The sequence below is a fragment of the Symphalangus syndactylus genome, chromosome 10 (genome assembly GCF_028878055.3).
Source record: "Symphalangus syndactylus isolate Jambi chromosome 10, NHGRI_mSymSyn1-v2.1_pri, whole genome shotgun sequence".
NCBI classification, from domain to species: Eukaryota; Metazoa; Chordata; class Mammalia; order Primates; family Hylobatidae; genus Symphalangus; species Symphalangus syndactylus.
In genome coordinates, this window is record NC_072432.2 from 38,476,623 (window position 1) to 38,500,330 (window position 23,708).

The 23,708-nt window shown below is 41.2% G+C and overlaps 1 protein-coding gene across 3 annotated transcripts in view; it reads right to left on the reverse strand.

Moving 5' to 3' along the window:
* The window catches only part of DAPP1 (dual adaptor of phosphotyrosine and 3-phosphoinositides 1), a 57,832-nt gene extending 34,729 nt beyond the window's left edge, over positions 1–23,103 (reverse strand). The window contains exons 1-2 of one of the 3 annotated variants that reach the window (XM_063610199.1): positions 22,775–22,978; positions 1,938–2,060 (exon numbers count right to left, since the gene is read on the reverse strand). In XM_063610199.1, the coding sequence (XP_063466269.1) occupies positions 1,938–2,060; positions 22,775–22,875 (224 nt within the window). In that variant the 5' untranslated portion in view covers positions 22,876–22,978. Of the gene's footprint in view, positions 1–1,937; positions 2,061–22,774 lie in introns of all 3 variants that reach the window. The other 2 variants (XM_055296921.2, XM_055296922.2) reach the window with 2 other exon arrangements.
* Positions 23,104–23,708: the final 605 nt, after the last annotated feature.

Below are 23,708 nucleotides of genomic sequence, written 5' to 3' on the forward strand. Positions count from 1 at the left end.
AAATTGTCCCTGGTGCCAAAAAGGTTGAGGACTTCTGATGTGTGCAATAAAGCATCTACAACTTAACCATTAGATGAACTTTTAACATTTGCTGTTGAGCAGAGAAAGCACAATTCTTGTTGCCACTCAAACAGAATTCCATCTTGGATTAATATTTTTTGCATCTATGTTATTCAGAAAATTTATAAATAAAATATAACAGGGTGACATGAGAAATGTTAATGAATATGCTTTTTTTTTCCTCTGTGACCCCTACTTACCCCATCACCCTCTACCTGTTTCGCACACCCACTTCAAGTAGGCCTGTAGATTTTCACTATTCCAGGAATAGGAGCTGTGGCAGGAAGCATTTTAAGATGATCCCAAATCCCAGCCCCTGGAGTACACACACTTTATCCCAATTATTCAATCAAAAACTAGTCTACGTGCTACTGGGAAACGATTTTGCAAGTCATAAAGTCCCAAGTCAGTTGATGTTAAGATATGGACTTTATCTGAGTGGGCCTGAACTAATCACATGAGCCCTGTAAAACAGAGAGTTTTCTCTGGCTGCTCACAGAAGAAAAAGTCAGGGAGATGTGTTCTGGCTGGCATGCAAGAAAACAAACACCCATGTGGTAAACAGCCATGGGTGCCATGTGGCAAAGAACTGTGGGTAGCCTCTAGGAGTTGAAAATGGCCCCTGGCTGACAGCTAAAAAGAAAATGAGGACCTCAGTTCTACGGCAGCAAGGGAATGGATGAAAAAGAATGAAGAGGAAAGGAGAAAATGAAGGAAGAAGACACTAAATGCCAGATCAGAGCCACAAGCTTCTCCAACACCTTTATTTCAGCCTGGTAGGACCCTGGACAGAGAATCCAGCCAGAAACTGTGAGATAATCAAGTTGTGTTGCTTTAAGTCCCTAAGTTTTTGATAATTTGTTATGTAGCATAGAAAATGAATATAGAAACAAGGCCCAGAGCCCAGAGAGACAATGTGAATGCTGCTAGTGAGTTAGTGACCAGTAGTGACCGTGTAGACTGGGAAAGAAGTGAGAGAGCCTCTGAGGCCAGATTAGCTGGAGGGACTGCACTATGAAGGGAAGACTGACTCTCCAGGGTATATGGAGGTGCCATCAGAACAGTAACACAATAATAGTTTGAGCCTAATGGGTGGGTGGCTGAGGGAAATTTAATGGAGTCCTTACATCCCCTGCCTAATCCATGGAGAAGTGCCTAAAAACCCAAGAATACTTGCTACATGTCAGTGGAAGCCAGAGTGTCAGATCCTGACTGAGACCCAGACGCCTCCCCTGACTACCAGAAGCCTGGTCAGCCTCTCTGATCTGGGGTGCCAGCCAGAAAGAAGGGGGTGTGGGGTGGGGAGGACCTGAAAGAGCTGGACAATGACTGCATTTGGCTGTATGAACCTGGTGGGGACTGGATTAACTTTCTTACCATTTGGGAGAAATGGAGACTCAATAAGAAAAGCTAGCCCACTATAGGAAAAATTTTAAAGTTGCAAATATTGCCTCCTTGAGGTCGTGACTATGAAAGCCGTACAGTCATAAATCATTCTGCACTTACAGAAAAATCAAAGAAGAGTGAAAAGGACACTGAGCCAGGTGTCAGGAATTTGGATTTTGGCACTGCTTCTATTGTTGATTTTTGAGGTACCAGACATTCCACCGCTTTGGGTTTCACATTCTTCAACAGCCCCATGAAAGGTTTCTATCAAATAATTCCTCATGTCTCCTCCAGCTCTAACAATTTTTTTTCCTGCTAATGAATGGAGCAGGAATGTTTTTTACACCCTCATCATTTAGAGTTTGGAATCCTTTAACCTGGTGGTCCAACAGGAATTGGGAAGTTTTGCTGTCTGGCAATTTGAGTGATGATAAAGTCAGTAAGTGACAGAGGAGCCCACGCTGAAGCCATAGAGCCCTGAAGCACCTTACCTCACAGAGAGAGAGTACAGCCCGGTGGTCTCATTGCTGTCCCTCAGAAGGTAGCTGCCATCACACCCATTTGAGAGGAGAAGAGCTTCGGCAGCATGGCGCGTGAGGTTGCCGTGATACCACCTATAAAGGAGGGAACAGCGCTTTCACTCAGGCCAAACCATGGCATGACTCCCCCTGCACTGGCTTTTCCTTGCAAACATTACCTAGCAACATTCTTCAAGATAAGTAGCCCAGAGACCCAGCTCTCAGTTGCAACATCAGGACAAGGAAATCCCTGGGTGGGGCTGAAAGGAGAGCACAGAGTTGACTAATAGTAGTGTGACATGGGTTGAATTGTGTCCTGAAAGTTATGTAGAAGTGCTAACCTCCCAGTACCTCAAAATGTGACCTTGTTTGGAGACAGGGTCTTTACCAAGTTAAAATGAGGTCATGGCTGGGTGTGGTGATTCACACCTATAATCCCAGCATTTTGGCAGGCCGAGGCAGGAGGATCACTTGAGGTCAGCGGTTCGAGACCAGCCCAGCCAACATGGTGACACCCCGTCTCCATTAAAAACACAAAAATTAGCCTGGCATGGTGGCAGGCACCTGTAATCCCAGCTACTCAGGAGGCTGAGGCAGGAGAATCACTTGAACCTGGGGGACGGAGGTTGCAGTGAGCCAAGATCATGCCATTGCACTCCAGCCTGGGCAACAAAGTGAAATTCCATCTTAAAAAAAAAAAAAAATGAGGTCATTAGGGTGGGCCCTAATTCAGTATGACTGGTGTCCTCTTGTAAAAAGTGAAAATCAGGAGACAGACTTGCCTACGGGGACAATAGCACATGAACATGACAGTCACTTCCAAGCCACAGGAAGAGGCCTGGAACAGATTCTCCCTCACGGCCCTCGGAAGGAACCAATCCCATTGACACCTTGATTTCCAACTTTGAGCCTTCAGAACTGTGAGGAAATCGATTGATTTCTTATAGTCAGCTGCCCAGGCTGTGGTTTTTTGTTATAGCAGCCCTGGCAAACTAATACAGTGTTGCTTTGTAATCAGAATTGCTTTTTAAAGTCCAAGTCAAAATACCGTAAGAATAGGCTTTTACCAATATCCTTCTCCTTTTTTTGGTCTCTCACACTCTTTTTCAAGTGTGGTACCTTTTCATGGCGAAACCTCTGAGCTATAATACTAAAGTCTATTGTCATGAGTGAAACGAAGCTGGATGAAAGGAATTATAATATGAAGTACATGTCACCAAGTACTGTTTCAGCCTGACAAGTATCCGAAGAGCTAGGGAATGCTCAAGGAGATTCAAACTGATCTTTGTGTTTTAGAAAAAGTAATATATATCTATGGTAAAAAAAAAAATTCAAATTGTCCAAAAGAGACATAGCAAAACATGTTTTCTTCACCTTTGGCCCTCAGGCTCCCTGTTCCTTTCCTAGAGGACACCATGGTAACCATTTTCCTGTGCTTCCTCTTAAGAGATAGTTTACACATTTAGAGGCATTGGATGTGTACCTCCACTCCTGATTGTACAAACATACGAGCATTTTTTATTATTTTTATTTTCTAGGCATATTGCTCTGCACCATCTGTCTTTTCTCCAATAACAGGTCATTCACATTATTTTAAACGATGTCAGAGTCATACAATGTGATGATTAGGATTGTGGCCCCGGGGGTTGCTTTGCCTGGGTCCCAATCCAGGTGGTACCTCTTACTGGCTGTATGGCCTTGGACATATTACTTAACCAATCTGAGCTTTGGTTCCTCATGTTTAAAATAGTATGATTAATAGGCATACGGCATAGTCCAGTTGTGAGTCCTGCACACATTAACATGGGTGAGATGTGCTCCATAAAGCCTGGCAACTAAAGCAGTGCTTAGTATGTGTTAATTGCTATCAGAAAGCCATTGAGGTCCACAAAGCTGTAACTTTCAATTTACCTTCTGTGGCATGATTTTCCTATTGCTCAAATATAATTTTTGTTACTTTTTATTTAGATCAGATAACAGAAAGCTAGACAGCAGAGGCAGTTGCTGACTGCTAGGGACCATAGTTTAGGTCAGTGAAGATGAAAGAGAGACAGGCAATTATACAAATAATGTCAGTGTGATGAACTGAATGCTATTAAAGAAGTGTGTATAGTGTAAAAAAGCTTTGAGGAATAGCCCTATTCTGGCATTAAGGGATCTTGTTGTCACGAACCACACTGGTATCCACTGAGACATCCCTGTGGCATAAAATTTTAGCCTGAGTAATAAAGAGTAAACGTAAGTGCACCTGTGGAAGGAAGTTTTTACATAGGTCTCCAAGATACCTATTTTCTAAATCTGCATTTCCTAATGCATGTTTCTTAGCATATTTTATCTTTGGGGCAGAGAGGCTTTCATCCTATATTAGAAATATATTTGCTAGCTGAAAGCAATGGCATGAAACACATTTTATAAGAATAATCACAGAGCTATTTACCCAAAGCAGCTCCATTCATTGAACTGATTCCCAGACAAGTTCAAATCTGTTCGCTACAAAATGCTTTCAAAGAACAATTGGAAGAATTATAAGTGAAGCAATAAAAAACTTCAAGTTCAACTGAAGCCAAAATTCTAATTCTTTTTGATAGGTGAAATTTCCACAAGATTATAAAAACTTAGATATATTTTGCCAATAATTAACTTTATAATAAACATTTCAGCATAAGTTTCAGTTTGAGCCAGCAGATTGTTTATTTAAAGCAATACTTGATTCGCAAAATTCCAAAACATTTAAAGGATTTGGACATTCCTTTGGATTCTTTTCAATAGAATTGGAAGTTTGTGTTTAAAGCATTTATAGAATTCTTTTGACATCTAATTATAGCCTGATAACAATTTTCGCTAATAATGTTTTAATGATAATTTAAAAAACAATAACTATATACCATAAATACATAAGAAATACTTGAGTATAATGCAAGAAGAATCACACTATGCTGCAGTCTGGAAAATTACTGGAGACTGCAATTCTTTGGTGGCAGCTTTGCTTGAGTCAATGTTGCCTTTTCAGGAGTTTACAGACTCCAGGGCCTGGGCAAGCCCATTATAGAGCTTTCCAGGCAGCCACCTACATTCCATGATGTCAATGGTGCAATAAGGATCCTCATTCTCCAAATAGCTTTTCCACAAAAACCTAAACTTCCCCTTTCAATTTAGTTAAGCATTCCTTTCCTGGAACATTCTGATAAGCATTTCTTCCAGGGGAGTGAATATATATCCTAATGACATTTTGTATTCTTTATAGAAATATGTCCACCTTTGATAAGGATGATTCAAGACTGTGTCCATAAAAGTTAAAAATAGAGTTAAGCTGGTAGTTTTCCCATAATCAACCTTTTCTGCCTTCAATCATTGCTTCAAATCTGTGCAAGGCATTGTGCTAGGCAGGTCAAAAGGAACAAAAATAGAAAAGCCTCAGACTGGGTGACAAATAACCATTAATCTAGTCAGGAGAATAAGACAAGCATATTGCAAACTATATCCAAGAGAGAATAAAGTACCCAAGGAATGTTCTAAAAAGAAAGATCAAAATCAGGTTCCACGAATGAGCCAACATCTGTATAGGCCTTGAAAGATAACCTGTTTTTTTTTTAAGGGTGTGTTACCTTTTATTCTGATTATAAAGCATATATAGTAGAAGTTAAAATATATACATGTAAAGAAGAGAAAGTATGTGTTTTTCAGAAGAAGAAAGATGTGTTTCAAATAAATAATCCCACTATTAATCAGAGAAATGCAGATTAAAATAATAATGTGATATTTTTCTTTATCCACCAGATCGGTTATAATGAAAGGGTTGGATAGTATTAAGTATTGGAGAATTTGGGCAATGGCTATTACTGTCCATTGTTGATAAGCGTCTAAGTTGGAGGAGAATTTAGCACATAGGGTGTAACTGAACCTGCACATATGACCAGTGATTCCTCTTCTAGTTCCCACCTAGTGAAACACCCATACATGAGCAGAAGGAAATATGAACAAGGGTGTTCACTGCAGAATTGTTTGTAAGAGTAAAAAATCTAGAGCCATCCTAAATGTCCATTGACACGGAGATGATAAATAAAGCAGAGTGCTAAAAGGATGAGATTATGTAAAAGGTTAACCAAAAGTGTTTGAAAAGGTGTGAGCATATTTTTGATTGCCAGATAATGAGGGCAGGGAGGTGGGGTGCTATTGTTATTTTGTGAGAGGGTGCCAGGGATGCTTAACATCCTACAAATGGTACAGTCTTGAGGAACTAAGAATTGTCTTGTTCATGATGTCAATTACACCCCACCACTGAGAATCACTGACGATGTGTGTATACACACACACATCAAAGTTGATAGATCCCAACATATATTGTAAAGTTAGAAGAACCAGTTGCAGGCACCAAATGTTACCACTTGGTTTTAACACGTTCCCCTATAAAAAACCAACAACAAAAATATGCTTATGTATTAAGATATATAAAAACATAAGAGTTTAAAAAAATATATACCAAATTCATAAGTATGATTTTCTTTGTAGAAGGAACCAGAATTTGTTCAAAAGAGACTTTAGCTTGATCAGATTTTTCTAATTTAGCTTATTTTAATGAAAACAATAGATTTCTATATTAATTAACTACAAATTTAATTAGAAAAAAGAAAATAGCTAATTTCTTCCTTAATCCAACTTCCAGAGATAACCTTATTAATAATTTGCTGTATTCTTTCATTTATTCAACTACTGCTTATTGAGTACTTGGACTGGCCTAGGCACTTAGGTGAAGATTGAGAGAGAGAGAGAAAGAGAGAGAGAAAGAGTTTGGCTTTTTCCCATTAAAATTCTGGTGGGGTTTGGATCGGCAGTTGTTCAGGGAGATGTAACATCGGTGGGACTGGCAGCAGCAAAGGCCTAGAAGTGAGAGAATGCCAAGCGTGTATGAGAATCAGAATATCATGCAGTCATGTGAGAATTCAAAGTGAGTGATGAAGGACAGCAGTCGGGAATGGTGAGAGATGAAGGTGGAGGATATTGAGGCTGTATATGTGACACTGGATACTGACAGTTCCTTGTCTGATGTTTATAGAGCCACCTGTGGCTTAATATGCATGTCCAATAGCTTATTATATAAAATCTAATTGCATGGACCTTACAGTTTCTATAATTAGATCTATATTCGATTTTTTTTTTTTTTTTTCCTGGATGGAGTCTTGCTCTGTCGCCCAGGCTGGAGTGCAGTGGTATGATCTTGGCTCACTGCAACCTCTGCCTCCTGGGTTCAAGCAATTCTCGTGCCTCAGCCTTCCTAGTAGCTGAGACTACAGGCATGTGCCACCACGCCTGGGTAATTTTTGTATTTTTAGTAGAGATGAGGTTTTACCATGTTGACCAGACTGGTCTTGAGCTCCTGACCTCAGGTCATCTCCCTGCCTTGGCCTCCCAAAGTGCCAGGATTACAGGCATGACCCACTGTGCCGGGCCAGAACTATATTCAATTTTAAAAAATTTGAATATTCCAGTTATTAGGGAGAAGAGGCAGATTTCAATGGTCTTGAAGCTTATAAAATCTGGAGGTCTTTTTAAGACAAATTATACAAAATTACAAAAAAGAAAGGAATATTTATCTAAAATGAGAAATCGCAAATTACAAATTTTAAAAACTGAAAAATATCACAAACATCACAACACAGAGAAAATAACTTATTTGTATTAATTAACTGTTGAATCAAACCTTATAATTTTTTTCTCTATATTTTTGCTGTCTGGTATTTGATTGTCTCTTCATGTAATAATTTAATAATATAATTTTCTATAGGGGGAATGGAATGATAATTCAGTCTTTCATCTAGAACACTTTAAAAACATTCTTGATGGTATAGAAAAGCTATGTTCAGCTTCTCAATGTGATTAGTAATGAAGTTTTTATAATTGTTGGTGAGGAGAGGCCATGCGTTTGTCTCTGGTCGTTCCCTCAGGTAGTCCATCTGCTCCAACAATTTTTACCTTATTCACTATGTGACCCCCTGGCAAGTAGCAACCTTGGTTTTCTCATCCATCAAGGTGACTAGTAAGAATGCCTAGGAAAAAAACTTTCTTTTTTTTTTTTTTGAGACGGAGTTTCGCTCTTGTCACCCAGGCTGGAGTGCAATGGTGCGATCTCGGCTCACTGCAACCTCCACCTCCCGGGTTAAAGCAATTCTCGTGCCTCAGCCTTCTGAGTAGGTGGGACTACAGGCATGCACCACCACACCTGGCAAATTTTTGTATTTTTAATAGAGACAGGGTTTCACCATATTGGCCAGGCTGGTCTCAAACTCCTGACCTCAGGTGATCTGCCAATCTCAGCCTCCCAAAATGTTGGGATTGCAGGCATGAGTCACTGCACCTGGCCAGAAAACCTTCTTATTTTCATGTATTGGAACAATTTTCTTCTTTCATAAATTTTTACGGAATTCTTTAACTTTTACAGAAAAAAAATTTGCTAAATTAAACAATGTATTATGAATATGCTAGACATTTGCAAAGTGGTAGGAACACACTGTTATGCAGTTGGGAATAGGTTCATTTTTTGAAACTAAAAAAAAAAAAGTCTTCTAGTCTCATTTTCCCTGAAGAAGCAAAAAAGAGCAAGAAACTCCTATTAGAAAGAATGTTAATAGTCTCTATTTTCCCCAAGGCCCACACATTGCCATAATTATGTCTCAAGTCTGATAGAGTCAACAGAGGAAAGACTAATCAAGCTCCAAAAGAATATCTGTACTGAGTTTATAAGATTATGAAAACCAGCAATTCAACTTGAAGGAAACAGTGATATTATCCTTTCCATGATACAGTAAAAAACTAGGAAACACCCGCCCACTAAAGAATTTTCATAGTGCCTCTTAGTAAGGTGCAGAAAATAAACTCAGCCACAGAGAATGCAGACAGGCTGGATGCAGAAAGCTGGTCCTCAGTTCAGCTTCCTTTCCTTTCATTCTGGGGCCTCTTTGAGCTAGAATCTTCCGGAAAATTGCTCCAGAATAGTGGAAACTTCATAGTTTCTTATCCCATTGGGTTTTACTGTTTTAATTTACTAATCTAACTTTATACCTCATTTGTTCTGTTCTTTAAAGGGGAGGCTTTTAAATTTTTTGAATTGACTCACGGTACAAAATACATTTTATATCACTCTGTGTATATATAAACATACATATGTCACAAACACACACAAAAAACAAAAAGTTACAGGACATAACACCTATCTTTCTATAGGCTATTAACTTAAATATATTCTTTTCTCTTTATTTTGAACGAATATTTATGTGACCCATTAAATTCACTTTAACCCTGCTAACGGATTGTACCTGGTGTTTAAATCACAGTGCAAAGCTTTGCTACTTAGAGTATGGACCAACATCATCAGCATTACCTGGGATCTTGTCAGAAATGCACAACAGCAGTGTTTGAATGCAATTTCTAAACTCTATAGTACTCTCATCCAATCTTTGCCTACATATTGCTAATGATGGGCAACTCAGTACTTGTATAGGCAAGCTCAATCCATATGTTCGTGATTCATGGTTAGAAAACTCTTGGGCAAAAATGAATTGCCATTTTTTGCTATGTAGATGGCTTTCAGCAGATGTTTTCAGAGCTACTTCTTGGAGTTACATAGATGATACTTATAGAAAGAGTTGAAAGCATTTAGAATGCACCTTCTTCTCTTTCCATCATCTTCAACTTTTCCTTTTATGACAGGCTTTAAGTTCCTTTATCATCCAGGGACCTTATCACCCAGAGACCTCATCTCCTCTGAAAACCTTTCAAACTTAAAAAATCTATCTTAACGTTAAGCTCTGATCTGCAAAACAAAGCAGCACAGGAGCTCCCTTATTCTGGCTGCTGGGCACACATAAGGCAGCCCAAGAATGCATTAGTTTCTTCACAATTGCGTCACACAGCTGATTCACATTGGACTTACTGATGCCAATTAGGTCATTTCCTTCATCTGCACTTATAAGAGTGATTTTTTTTTTTTTTTTTTTTTTTTTTTTTTTTTTTTTTTTTTTTTTGAGACGGATTCTCACTCTGTTGCCCACGCTGGAGTGCAGTGGCTCGATCTCGGCTCACTGCAAGCTCTGCCCCTCGGGTTCATGCCATTCTCCTGCCTCAGCCTCCCGAGTAGCTGGGACTACAGGCGCCTGCCACCACGCCCAGCTAATTTTTTGTATTTTTAGTAGAGACGGGGTTTCACCTTGTTAGCCAGGATGGTCTCGATCTCCTGACCTCGTGATCCTCCCGCCTCAGCCTCCCAAAGTGCTGAGATTACAGACCGCGCCCGGCCAAGAGTGATGGTTTTAAAATCAAGTGCAGTAAGAAACTTTTTACTACTGGGAAATGCCAAGTGAAAAGAGTTGCTAATGAGCAGCCAACATGGACCACACACCACCTCAGCCCCCTCCCTCAACCTGCTAAGTCTCACATGATTGTTATGCCATTTAGAGTTTGAGGAGCATGCATGGGAAGGACTCTTGGGCCTGAAAACTTTAATTCACTTCAATAATGTGAACAATTTGAGTTCACAGAATTTGGCATCTGAAGAGAAGGGCAAAGCAAAGTACTAAGTGACTTTTCAGTACCAACAGAATGGAAAAGAGAAGGATCTGCAGGTTAACATAGAAGAATCACCAAATAGCTGCTATCTTAGTGATATGGACAGTAAATATTATAGCATAGGAAGGGGAGCTCACAGTGGGCTGGAATGATCAGGGAAAACTTCATGGAGCGGGAAAATGACAAACTGCAGTTTGAAGAATGAATATAGGATTCATGAGGCAGTGAGAGGCATTCTGAGAGGAGAAATGACACAAGCAAAGGCACTGGAGTTGACATGTGCTTGGTGTGTATGGACAACCAAATGCCTAGCTGGAGCACAGGGTTCCTGTTGGGAAGTGATGCAAAATAACTCCGGAAGAACTGGTGGACACAGAAAGCAGTCTTGCACTTTAAAACACACGCCACACATCCATTTAGATAGCATATTTCTTGACAACAAAATTTCTTAGTAACTCATGTCTACAGATTATTCACATATTTAATGATATATTTTTCCCTGCCTGAAAAAGATACATGAAATAGAACCTCAATTCTGTTTCATCAGAGTTATAAAGAGAACATATATTTCAACGCAAAGTGGGAAAAAAAGTTCCTGATTGTGTTAAAACAGCCCAAATGCCCTGGAGTTGAACAGCCAACAAAAGTATTCTTCTTTAGAAAATTTTCTCTTATTTCTTCATTTTCAAAGTTGTTCTCACTTTTATATGACACTGACACCCCTCTGAACTATCTAGACCAAAGATGACAAATGCATAACATACATGCCACATCCCTTCTCTAAGGTCATACATGGCACAGCTAACTGATGTGTCTTTCTTGCTGAGACTATACTTAGCCTCACAATCTTTCTGAACACAATGGTGATTGAACAAAGATGAATCTATTAGGCATTCACCCTCTAAGGGTTAATCTGTTCTTACCACTTGAACTATTCCATGGGATTGCTTGGCTGCTGATTTCATTCATGCTCATTTGTTCATAGGGTCGGTGCTAGATACTTTGATTTTGTGAAAGGTAAAGTGTTTGGCCCTCTATGCCATTAGAAATCATGGGTTTAGGGTGTCTTATGTAACTCAAGAGCTACCAGTGCTGTAATTTATATTAGAATCAGGTTGTGATATATCTGAGAAAGATGGTGTTGCCCACACAAGCTCGTTAAGTCACATGTTCACAAGTGTGGGCTTATTTTTCCATTGATAATAGCAATGGACCCTGTTCAAATAGAGAGAATCAAGCCAAAGCCTTATAAAGGATTTTGGAAGTTCTTACATGGTCTCAGACAGGTGTAGTGTGATATACAGGGGAGGCCAAGATTCTCCAGAGTCTCTCCAATAGAGAGGTTTCTGTGATGGAACCAGCAGGGCTGTATCTTTCAAAATTACTTTTCTAAATGCCCACGTTTACATGAGCTAAGAGCAGAGCTAAATGGTGAGACCAGCTGCCCCAGGCTTTAGAGAACAGACCTGAGTGATGACAGAGGCGGAGCATGCAAATATCTCATTGATCTGTGAGTTAAAGGCAGGTCCCAAGTTTTTTGGTGGGAGTCAAGGCTCAGCTAATGGAAATCAAAACGGAAAGGGAGGAGAGAATTATGTAGGAGTTTGAGATCAGGATGGACTGGTTCTTGAAGAAGTCTGAGAAATGAGGCAAGAAGCTCTGGAAGATGGAGACAGAGATGGAGACTGAGATTCAGAGACAGAGAGGCACGAAGTCTCAGAGACACAAAAGTCAAAGAGCTGCAGACAGACAGCTAGAAAGATAGAGACACAAAACTCAAGAGACCAAGATAGACTCGCCAGCTCACACAGATAGCCAGAAGCACACGGGGACAGAGACTTAGGGAACGCACATGCAGACCCAAAGAGTGATCCAGGAGACAGGGGCAGAGAAAACAGTGAAAGATAAAGAGGTGTCTTTAAAGATAAAGAAAAATCCACAGAGTCTGACTCAGAGATGGACCAACATACCCAGGGAAGTCAGACTTGGACAGACCTTAGGGACAGAGCCACTACTTTGGGGAGGGGTGAAAACTGCATCTCACTGTGCTGAGATCCTTCTGTTCAGTCCCCAGGGAAGCCTTCACAGTACAGGAATGGCTGCAAGACCAAAAGAGCACCACTGCTCCCCATCAACTGAGGCTCAGGGAACATTTTATTTGGATTGGAAAAAAACACGAAAAGGCCTAGAATGACTAGGCAGGGAATGAAAATCAGAGGTTCTCTTAAGAGGGCTCATCTTCAAGTAAAATCAAGCTTGACTCTGGGCTTACTATGGTTACTCTTGTAACTTATCCCTCACAAAGTGCTGGTTCAGGGTAATTGTCTTCGAACTGTGGTTGCCATTGACAACCTACCATTATGGGCTAGTATAAGAGACAGAGAGGGTCACTTTCAGGAAGATTCAGCTACAAGAAAGAGCTACAAGAACATTGGGGTCTGTAAAAAAAAATACAGGCAGATTCCTGTTTCATTAGTTATCTCTTCTTTATTCCATGGCTCAGGCGATACCTCTAACCAACGTCAGTTTATTCCACCAGTAAAAACCACTGAGCATAAGGGAACTGAGTGAGTCTGAAAGTGATGAATGCAAGTACATCATCAGCGTTGGTGCAGTGGAAAGCTCACTGGCTTAAGTCAGGAGGCTTGTGTTCTGGTCTTGGCCTTTACTCAACTTGGGGCAATTCAACAAACATTTAAACATCTGCTCTTTATCAAATGGTATGCTCAGATGGAGAATGCAAAGATGAATAATCCACTGTCCTGCTCCTAAGGAGTTCACCATTAAAAGGAGTTTACTGTGCTCTAGCCTAAAGCAGGTGGCTAAACCTCTCAGTACCTCAGGACTGACATCTGCAAAATGGTTTCAAGATTATCTGGTGAATCAACCCAAACATGCAATCAAGTTGTATAAGTCAGAACTCTAGGAGCAGTAACATGAAACCCAGGAAAATTTAGTAATTTATAGTGATAAAGCAAACAATGAGTTATAATATATTTGTGAGACATTAAGGTTTTCAAAATTTCTTTGATACCATTTTGAAAACGTACACAAAAGCAGTAGAACTAGTTTTGTTTGGACATGGGTCACTTATTTTGCTTAGCTCAGTGGAATTGCTGGATTCTACCCTTGTTCCTTCCTGACTATTCCCAGGTCAGTACTCTAGTTTCCTACTCACCAATCTGAAAACTCCCTCACTAACCCACTGTCTTGGCTCTAGCCCCATTGCCACCCATCATGCTGAACTACCAGATTAATCTTCCTAAAAACAAAACATGATGACTATGTAATTCCACATTCCTACAAACCTTCAATGAGTCCACATTGTTCATTGACCAAATCTATTTTAGGCCCTCTGGAATCTAGATCAACCTAAATATCCATGCTTTCAGAGGGAAACAAGGGCCTACTTTGAGACAGATCAAGAAGGAGATGATGGAAAAATATCCTACCTAAAAGCAAAAGCAAAATTATACATATAATATGATTACAATTCAATCTCCGTATATGTGTACGTGTGTGTACAGAAAAACCTTTTTTAAAAGCTGGAATCAAGATGAACAATGTTATTTTAGGTGGTAGTATATGGCTGACATTTTAGTGCTTTTCTTTATATTTTGATGCTTCTTTTTATCTCTCTAATTTTTAATAATTAGTATATATTACTATTATTTTCAACTATTTATTATAAATGAATTCAGATATACTGGAAAGTAGAAAAATAGCATGAATGTTACTGCATTTAAATAATACCCATATTTTAGGTAGAATAATTTTTAACCTTTTGCCACATTTTTAATACAATGTTTAATTTTGACTCTTTTGATGAACAGTTTTAAAGTAAATTACAGATATCCTGACACTTTAACCCTAAATAATTCAACATACATCTCTAAAAAGTGACATTCTTTTAAATAATCATCATACCGTTATCAAAACAAGTGATTACTGAAAGGGGCCGGGCGGAGTCCAAACTACACCGGTCGCGGTCAAGAGATCTTCATTGGAGGTATCGAGCAGAGAAGGAAGAGAAGAGAGAGAGGGCTGCTGGGGTGCTGGGTTTTATATCCCTTGGGCTTACGTGGATTGGGCTAGGGGCGGGCCCAAGGGAAGGCGGGAGATGCTTCTTTCTGATTGGCCCTCCTTTGGCGGGTTCAGACAGTGCCTGGTCAAGGAGGGGAGAAGAACCCAGAACCGGCGCCATTAAGGTACCCCTGTTACCTAACATTCCTCCCTTTTTTGTTTTTTAAGAAGTGGGGAAATGGGCGTTGTAGTTCGTCTGGCTACTTCCTGCTGAACAGGGGCGTTGTGGGGGAGGGGTAAGGGAGGACTGTGAGGGCTGTGGACAGGGCACAGTAGGAGTATAAGACAAGGGGCAGGGAGGGGTCTGTGATGAGCCAGCTGTCCGAGCGAAGGGTGTTTAAGAATTGGTAGAATCGGCTTGCTGTAGCCATCTGGGGTACTAGGGGTAGAGTTTGGTCTGCCCGAAGAGAAAAGAAGATGGTAGTTAATTTAGGGTGCGAGGGCAGGCCTACCCCTTCCCCCCTCCAATCCTGGGTATCTGTTGCCGATCGTTGGCCGTTTAAGAGGTCAGCAGGGTGTGAGACTGTCTCTGGAGTCTGCCGTGTCTTCACAAGTCACTAGGAGCTGGGAGTTTCTGAGGAGAAGCTGGTTAAAGGTTTGGTTAGAGATGGACTCTTTGAGGGAACGGGAAATAGTTATGGTTTGATTGGATATGCCCAGGCATTGCTGGGATATATGCCTCCTGTAACTGACTGGCCCCAGACCGGGTCGGCGGGGTTGTCGATATGTATGGCTTGGGAGGAGGCGTTGTTTTTAGTGGTATAATATAGGAAGGGGGTGTGTTTGTTGATGTGGGAGCCAGACGGCGAAGTGGAACATGTGGAAGAGAGGGTCCCAGCCGTTTTCTATCATAGTGAGAATAGGGCTGGGAAGAGGGCCCACTGGCGGAGGAAAGTGTAAAGATGTGAGAGGCGGAAAGCCAGAGAAGGGGACTTAGGAGATGCATGAGAGCGGGGCATAAGCAGTTTGGTCTTCGTGTGGTCTGGGTTGGTAGCCGGTTTCAACCGGTTGAGCGGCGACTGGAAGATGAGGTGGAGGGTGGTGGTATCCGGGGGGTTCGTTGGCGGGATCAAAGTCGGGAGCAGAAGGAGAGGTTGGTAGCTTGAGAGCAGTGATAAGGTGTTGTGGCTTGCAAGGGAGGCGGAGGTTGGGTTTGTCCCATAGAAGAAAGAAGCCATGAACATAGGGGATCTCTGACCATTTTCCTGTTCACTCACAATAGTTGTAGAGATCCCGGAGAAGGTTGGGATCAAAGGACCCATAAGTGGGCCATCTGTTTTGGTTGTCTAGGGGGTAGGTGGGCCAGTTTTGATCAGCAGCCAAACCTAGGGCTGATAAGTTATTTAAAACGCATTGTAAGGGAGAGTCGGCCGGCAGGGATTCAGAGGCTCCCATTATGAGAAGAGGGGGTTTACGGAAATATATGGCAAAGGGCTGGGCAGGGCGCCCCCTACCAGCCGATGACCATGCCGTGAGTCAGACCCTTCGAGTCAGTTGTCACCGAAACGAAAGGGCTGAGGGCCTTCAGGAGGCCGAGGGCTGTGGGCCACCTGGTACCAGGATTTTCGGAGCAAGAAAGGGGAAGGGGCCCAGGCCTGGCGAGTGAGGAGGAAAAGGAGGGAACCCTGCTCCCTGGAGGCCGAGTCAAAAATAGGATTTACGGCAGCCCTGTGGGCGGCCGAGGCAGGAGCCGGTCGACTGGTGTCGAACACCGGAAGGGGAGACTTACCGAGATGAGGCCAGTGTTGGGTGTAGAGGTCAGTGAACAGGAAAATGAGCGAAGACCGGCCGGGGTCTGGACTGAGCCCAAAAGGGATCTGGGTCCCACCGAGGGGGGTGGGGAGTCCCGATCCGAGTCACGGCACCAATGAAAGGGGCCGGGCGGAGACCAAACTACACCGGTCGCAGTCAAGAGATCTTCATTGGAGGTATCGAGCAGAGAAGGAAGAGAAGAGAAAGAGGGCTGCTGGTGTGCTGGGTTTTATATCCCTTGGGCTTACGTGGATTGGGCTAGGGGCGGGCCCAAGGGAAGGCGGGAGATGCTTCTTTCTGATTGGCCCTCCTTTGGCGGGTTCAGATAGTGCCTGGTCAAGGAGGGGAGAAGAACTCGGAACCGGCGCCATTAAGGTACCCCTGTTACCTAACAATTACTCTTAAACTTTTTAAAGTTATAAACATTTTTTAAACAAAGAAGGTCTAACAGCAGATAATGGGGGCAGGTACTAGTAGGCAGGGTCAGGGGGACCATGACCATAGAGAAGGGGGTGGTGAGCAAGGAACACCAATAAGGCCCAGCAGTGTGCACTGTGCTCCTGGTAGAGGCAGGCCTCTATCAGGGAGTAGGAGACAGAGGTCTATGGGCTCAAAATAGAAATTTATCCTCTACGGGAGTTGGTAGGAGCCAGAAATTAATGCAAGCTTTAACAAAATGTCTAAGAGTATGGTCATGAAAGCAGAATTACAAGAGAAAAGCCAAGTTGAAGCTTCTCATAGGACGAGACTGATGGAGGTGGAGACCAGAACCAGACCACCCTGAATGCTGACAAACCAGATGGGTCTTGGGGACTGGGTGGGTCTGAGTTCAAGTGAGCTTTTTCAATCCTGAATCCTTGCATATTTTGCTACCATCACTCCTTTATTCGTGCCATTTTCTCTGTAGAAAATTTCACCTCTTCTAACTTCAACTGACAAAAATCATATCAGCTCCAAGGCCATCTTCTCCACTTCCACTGTGGAGAAGACAGCCTTCCATAGGAGGCTGTTTTATCTAGACACTGTCACAGCCCTCAGCCCACACAACACTGCATTCTAACGCTACATGCATATGAATCCTCCATCTCTGCACAGCCATGCCTTCTTTATTGTAGTCTCCTCTATGCTGCCTTGCCTGGCATCATCATTCAACAGATAGATCTATGACCCAGTAGAAGAGTGAATGAATGAAACAAAGTGACTCCCTCTAACATGGACAATCTGTGGGACAGATTTCCACTTGTAAGTAGAAGGAAGTCACCCTTCGGAGGAACAGAAAAACACCACAACTGAAGAGGAAATTCATTTGAGTTAAGAAGAGATGGAACTGTACACTAGTTACATACTAATTATACAACCACAGAAGAACCACCTTCCGTTTTTAGAATCCAAGATTACAGAGTTGTGCACAGAAGAGGAACAAGCTGTATTGCTGTAGTTGGTGTCACACCTCTGTAAACAGGTTCCACTGAAATTTTGACTTTAGTTTCTTAGCTGAATAAATTTTTCTAGTCCTGAAAATGAAATCTACACAAAATTCAATAATGTTCTGATTAACCAGGATGCTGGCCTGGCTTTGTGTACATATGCATGTATATTATGTGAGGAATAGAAAGAATAATGTCTTTTATAGTAAACTTTTTATAATCATAGAACTTTCTTTGCTTCTCTCAGTTCATATTAAGCACTATGAACATGTACTAGTACAATAAGATGAGAGAAATTTGATGAAAACCAGGAGGTTACGTTAGCAGTCAAGCATGAAGGCTCTGGAGCAAAACTCTTGGATTTGAAGATATGTTAGAATGGAACCTTGAGCATGTGATTAAAACTCTGTTCTTTACTTTTCTCATCTATAAATGGGGATGACATTAGTAATAATACCCACTTCACAGCAATGTCTAGATTAAACAAGTTCACATGGGCAAAGGGCTTAAACTAGTGCTTGGCACATGATAAGCATCCAATAATTACTAATTGCCATTATTAGAATATATACCTTTGACCAGTGGGCTCTACAAAGCAGCACCATGCAGTGGAAAGCTCTGGGGTAAGTTCCTGGGTGTGTCTCTCAGCTCCACTACTTACAAAGTCTGTGACCTGGATTGTATACTTAGCTTATTGAAGTCACCTTTTGCATCTATGAAATGAGTATGGTGATATCGTATTGAAAGTGTTATTGTGAAGGCTAAATGGCATTATGCACGTGAATGGCATGGTGCTGGTACATAGTAGGTGGTCAGTAAATTAGGACTGTCACAGCAGGGAAACAACCTGGTTTGTGAAGTCAGCATGGGTTTTGAACACAGACACTCCGAGACTGTAGGCAACCTGATTTTTCTGCTCTTGAGTCTCTTCCTGTGTAAAGCTGGAATACCAGTGCCTTTTGAAGACCAGAGCTAGTGTCTACAAAATGCCTGCCTTATAATAGGGACTCATTTTGTTTATTACCATTTATTCCTTGGGTCAGCAAACCACCAGCTGAGGGTTAATTCCTGTCAGTTTTCCATACCTGTTTTAGTATGGCCTGGTAGCCAAGAATGGCTGTACATTTTGAAATGCTTGGGGGAAATAGAAGAATATTCATAAAAATTATATGAAATTCACATTTCAGTATATAAATAACATTTTGTTTGAACGCCATCACGGTCATTTGTTTCTGTGTTCTTTGGTAGTTTTTGCACAATGGCACATGTGAGTAGTTGAGGTAGAGACTGTAAGGCCTGCAAAGCCTAAAACGTTCATTACCCAGCCATTTATAAAAAAAGCTTTGCTGCTCCATGATCTACTCTAACCTTCTCTTATACGTGAAGAATTAGTTATCAATTTATTTAAATATTTAGAGCTTAGAATCTGGTTCTTTGTCACTGGCCAATCCAGCCAAACACTGGCACTTTCTTATACAGCTTTCGATTTGAGAAAGTATATAAAAAAGAGAACGTTTATTATGTTTCTCACTTGGAGTTATGACTGACTAGATCATTTGAATATTTAAAGTGTACTAAAACACCTTCATTTTATGTTATTTCTTTTGTGTTTATACATATATATAGCTATATGTAGAAATAGTATAGTAACCTTTGTTAAAGCCAAAGAATTGCTGGAATTTTCAGTAATTTAACTAGCTATTCTTTACCAGTTTGTTACTTAGGTGATATCTCCAGTATTTGTTACTTGTTTTATTTTGCCATATTTTCATTTTGCAAGCAGCAAACAGCCTGACCCATCTCCTCGTTTGTGGTCCACCTCCTTCCTCTCCCCCGATTCTCCACACCCTCACTTCTTGCCCTCCCCACACCTCTCTTTCCCCTAAGCCCGTACTCTCCACTGCGAAGTGTAAGCGAAGCTGAGCAACAATTTAAGATGATTTTATTTCTCCTTTGCTTCTGGATACATTAATGTATTTTAGATGAAAGACAATTAATGATTTTAGGCTGACACTCTATAAATGAGACATGGAAAATCACTGTGTTGCTTGATTTAGGTATTTTAGAAATTAATAAACCTGTACTCTGAGCAAGTTGTATATGTCCTAGAAAGGCAAGTGATGGATTTGCTGTAGTTCAGGGCTCAATTTACAGGATTTACATATTCCAGAGCCTGAAAAAAACAGAGGCCCAGGAACAAAGACTTCTGCTATTTCTGCAATTTAACCACTAACTTATCTGTTTATGTCTATCAAAAATATAAATGTAAGGATTTATCTAACTACTCAAATAACCTCTTAAAAATAATTGAAAAATTAAGTCATTAAAACCAGCCACCTTTTATCTATCAATTACATTAAATCATTTTGTTTTTAAGGAGGTCTTTGGAAACTAAATTAATCAGAAGGTTTGGTAGAGATTCTATCGCACCAGTGGTTAAAGGTTCAAAGAAAAAGTCAGTATAATATTCGAGTTATGTTCAGTATTCTGGCAGAGGCAACAAGTCATTGTCAAGAGTTCTCAAATTGTTATCTATAAAAAATGTATCAGTGCTGCAGGAGCAAGTACTGACACAAGTTGATTATTAAATATTCAATTCAATGATGTTAAATTGTTGGCAGCTTGAAATTGTCTATAGTGTGAGTACTTATACCAGGGAATTAGGCAAGTTCTTGAAATCAGGGCTTTCTCCACACCCCAACTCTTCCCAGGTGTTTTTCCAGCACACTGTTGAGTCTGCTTAAATAAGCCATACATCTGAGAGTTCTTTTTGGGAGAACAGAAATGTCCTAAAACTGATTTATGGTGATGGTTGTATCACTCTGTAAAGTTAGTCAAAAGTATTGAATTGTACACTTGAAACGGGCATATTTTATGACATGTAAAATACCCCTCAATAAAGTTGCTAATCAAAATGCCCCTAAACCAACAAACAAAATATCAACATTTATTAGTAATTTTAAGATTCAAGTACACACCCAACAGACTTAAAATGAAAAATAAGATCACATTTAGCTAATGCATTTGGTAGATACATATTCTATGCAGTAATCATCAACCTAGGGTCTCACTTTGGAATTACTTGGAGAGTTTGACAAGAAAACGCCCACCCCCAGAGATACTGAAATCATTTGTCAAGTCTGTGGCTTGGGTGTCAAGTTGTTCCAGAGCGCAGCCAAGGTCAAGAACCAGGACTGTAGAGCAGTTTTCCCAGATAACTGCAGGTTGCCCACTTCTATAGAAATCATCCTCATGTTTATTAATTGTTCAGGCCTTCTGAAATAGGGAAATCTGGACATGAATGTACCCTTTTTTTGCAGGGAAGTGGTGTGACTCGGTTTTGTATTCAATGTCTATTCTTTGCACATGGAGGAAAGACATAGTCCTATTTCACCTGTGGGGTTCACCTGTAGTTGCTTCTTGCTGTTGACATCATGGTGGGGCACAGAGACAGCATCTAACACATCTTTGTCATCTAAGCACGTTCCCACAGTACTCAACCATAGACTCTTGGTTCTAGGATTGTTTGTTTAACTAAGGACCAGAATTGAATATATTCCTCTATCTCCTCCTGTGGGGTTTTCTATTACAGTGGGCTGGGAATACAGTTAATAGAACATGTAAAGCATTGCAGCTTAATAGTTCAGTAAGGCACTGAGGGCCACAGTTCAGCTTTAGCTTTTGGACTTGGTGACACCTGTGCTGGATGCTCACAGAAGGGCCTTTTACCTCTTCTGTTTGTGGATTCAATCTAGAAGGATAGAGAGATTCTAGAGCTCTGGCTTCCTAATAAGGGGAGTTTTCTTTAATGAAAATTCCAGATGTTTTATCTGATTTGCCAAATGAAAGTAGAGTTCAATTCCGAGACCTCAGTTTTATAATCTAAAGACAGGAATTATTGATAAACTTTTACAGTAATACAACATAAAAAGATACAATCTCTGCAGCCTTAACACAGGGAGATTTCAACTTTATTTTGGTTTTTCTTTGGTTTAGGACGTAGCCTGTGGCAGGTTGGATGCCCAGCTTTGCTATGTAATTGAGATGTGACTAGCAGGCAAGTTATTCAAACCTGTTTGGTGCTTGTTTTCATCCTTTGTAAGATGAAGATGACAACAGCTCCTATGTCATTGGATTGCTATGAAGATTTAGAGCTATTTATTCAGGCAGAAGGTAAAGGTTTTGCCTCTCCTCATGCACAGGTGTCAAAGCCACCTTCATTGGGATGTTCCCAGTGCATTAGGCAGTTTCTCTAGGAAATCCCCAATTCCTCTCTTGTGTAATACTTGTTTCTTATTAAATACCCGGATGAGTTGTCATCTGGGTCCCTTCTTAAAGACAGAGGTCCAATGACTCCACCTACCTATAACTACCTGTTTGAAGCAGAAATTTTATCCTCTTCCTGGATTGTTGGTATTGAAAGGCTCAAAGTTGGCTCTCTGGACATACATATGATATAAAATCTCACAAATGCAGTATCAGGAGAAAGAAACATTCAAGCGAGACTGTTGCAGAAACTTCCTCATTCTCTATCTTTTGAAAAAGTCCCTCTCCCTTACAGTAGAGTAGACTTTCTGTTTATCTTACCAGAAACACAGTCCTTTTACTGTCCCTGGGTCAATGCTAGAAACTCTTGAACAGCACATTTATTCATAAACAAGAGCAACATCAAGGAAGCCAGGCAACATCACCTCTACATCCCAATTCTGTCCCTCTTCTCAAAGAATGTCCAACATTTGATTTTTTTTCCTATTTTCTCAACCTACTTGTTTTCACATCTAGAAAAATAATGTCTGCTTTTCCAGTGGAATTAGCCCTAAACAAGAAGATGCTTAACAGATACAAATGAATAAAGTGGAAAAAAATAAATAGTTGAGGTGGCAGAGGGCAACAAGGCACTGAAGATAGTCATTAATCAAAGCATGCAGGTGGGAGTGCGGAGTCAATGTCCACCCACTAGGTACTTTGAAAGGAGATCTGCTGCCTTACCCCAAGTCCTGGAGCAGCTCGGCCTCTCCATCGGATCTGCTCCACAGATCTGAGGGATCCTGGGTGCTCATCTTCCTTTCTAGAAGTTCTGCTCTGCCCATTCGCGCCCTTCACAGAGGTAGAGAGAGAGAGACAACTGGGCTGCTCCTGACACCCTCTCGCTCTGTGAGACAGCAGCCTGCTAAGGCTCTGAGTCTCCAAGGCAAGGAAGTGAAACTTGGTTACTTACTCCTCCCACCAACACCACCACCCTGGCCTGGAGGCACTGGCAGGAGTGTTCTGTCAGTCAGGAAGTATGCAAACTTAGGTAGTTACCTCTGAGGACACCCACACTGCATCATGCAACAGGCGGTTGCTATCAAAGGAAATGAAGAGGCAACCACCCCACCTGGGATTGGACAACAGTGCAAACTGCTTGTGTGAGGCCAAACCCTAGCTTCTCCCTAATGCTATCAGCCTCTGGTTTGTAGGGGAGGATGCATGCACTCTTTTACCCCATCTTCTTTCTGCCTTGCACACCAACACAGGGAACACTGAGGAAGCTTCTACATCAGGAACACCTTTAGAGCGGGTAGAAAAAGCAGAAGCAAACCACAAGTTCGACCCTGAAGTCTGATGTTTTAGCACTTTTGCAATATTTCTGCTTGTTTACCCAGACCTTCTAATATATCCTTGATGCTCCGAATAGGGATGATTCAGAGACAATTATTGTTTCCTCCACAGAAAAAGAATTAGGAGAGAAGAAGGTAGGAAAAAGTTACAAGGGGCCATTCTGGTGTCCACCTAAAGGGGCATATTAGAACTCCTTGAGTCTTTTTTTTTTTTTTTTTTTGAGACAGAGTCTCGCTGTGTCACCCAGTCTGGAGTGTAATGGCATGATCTAAGATCACTGCAACCTCCACCTCCCAGGGTTCAAGTGATTCTTCTGCCTCAG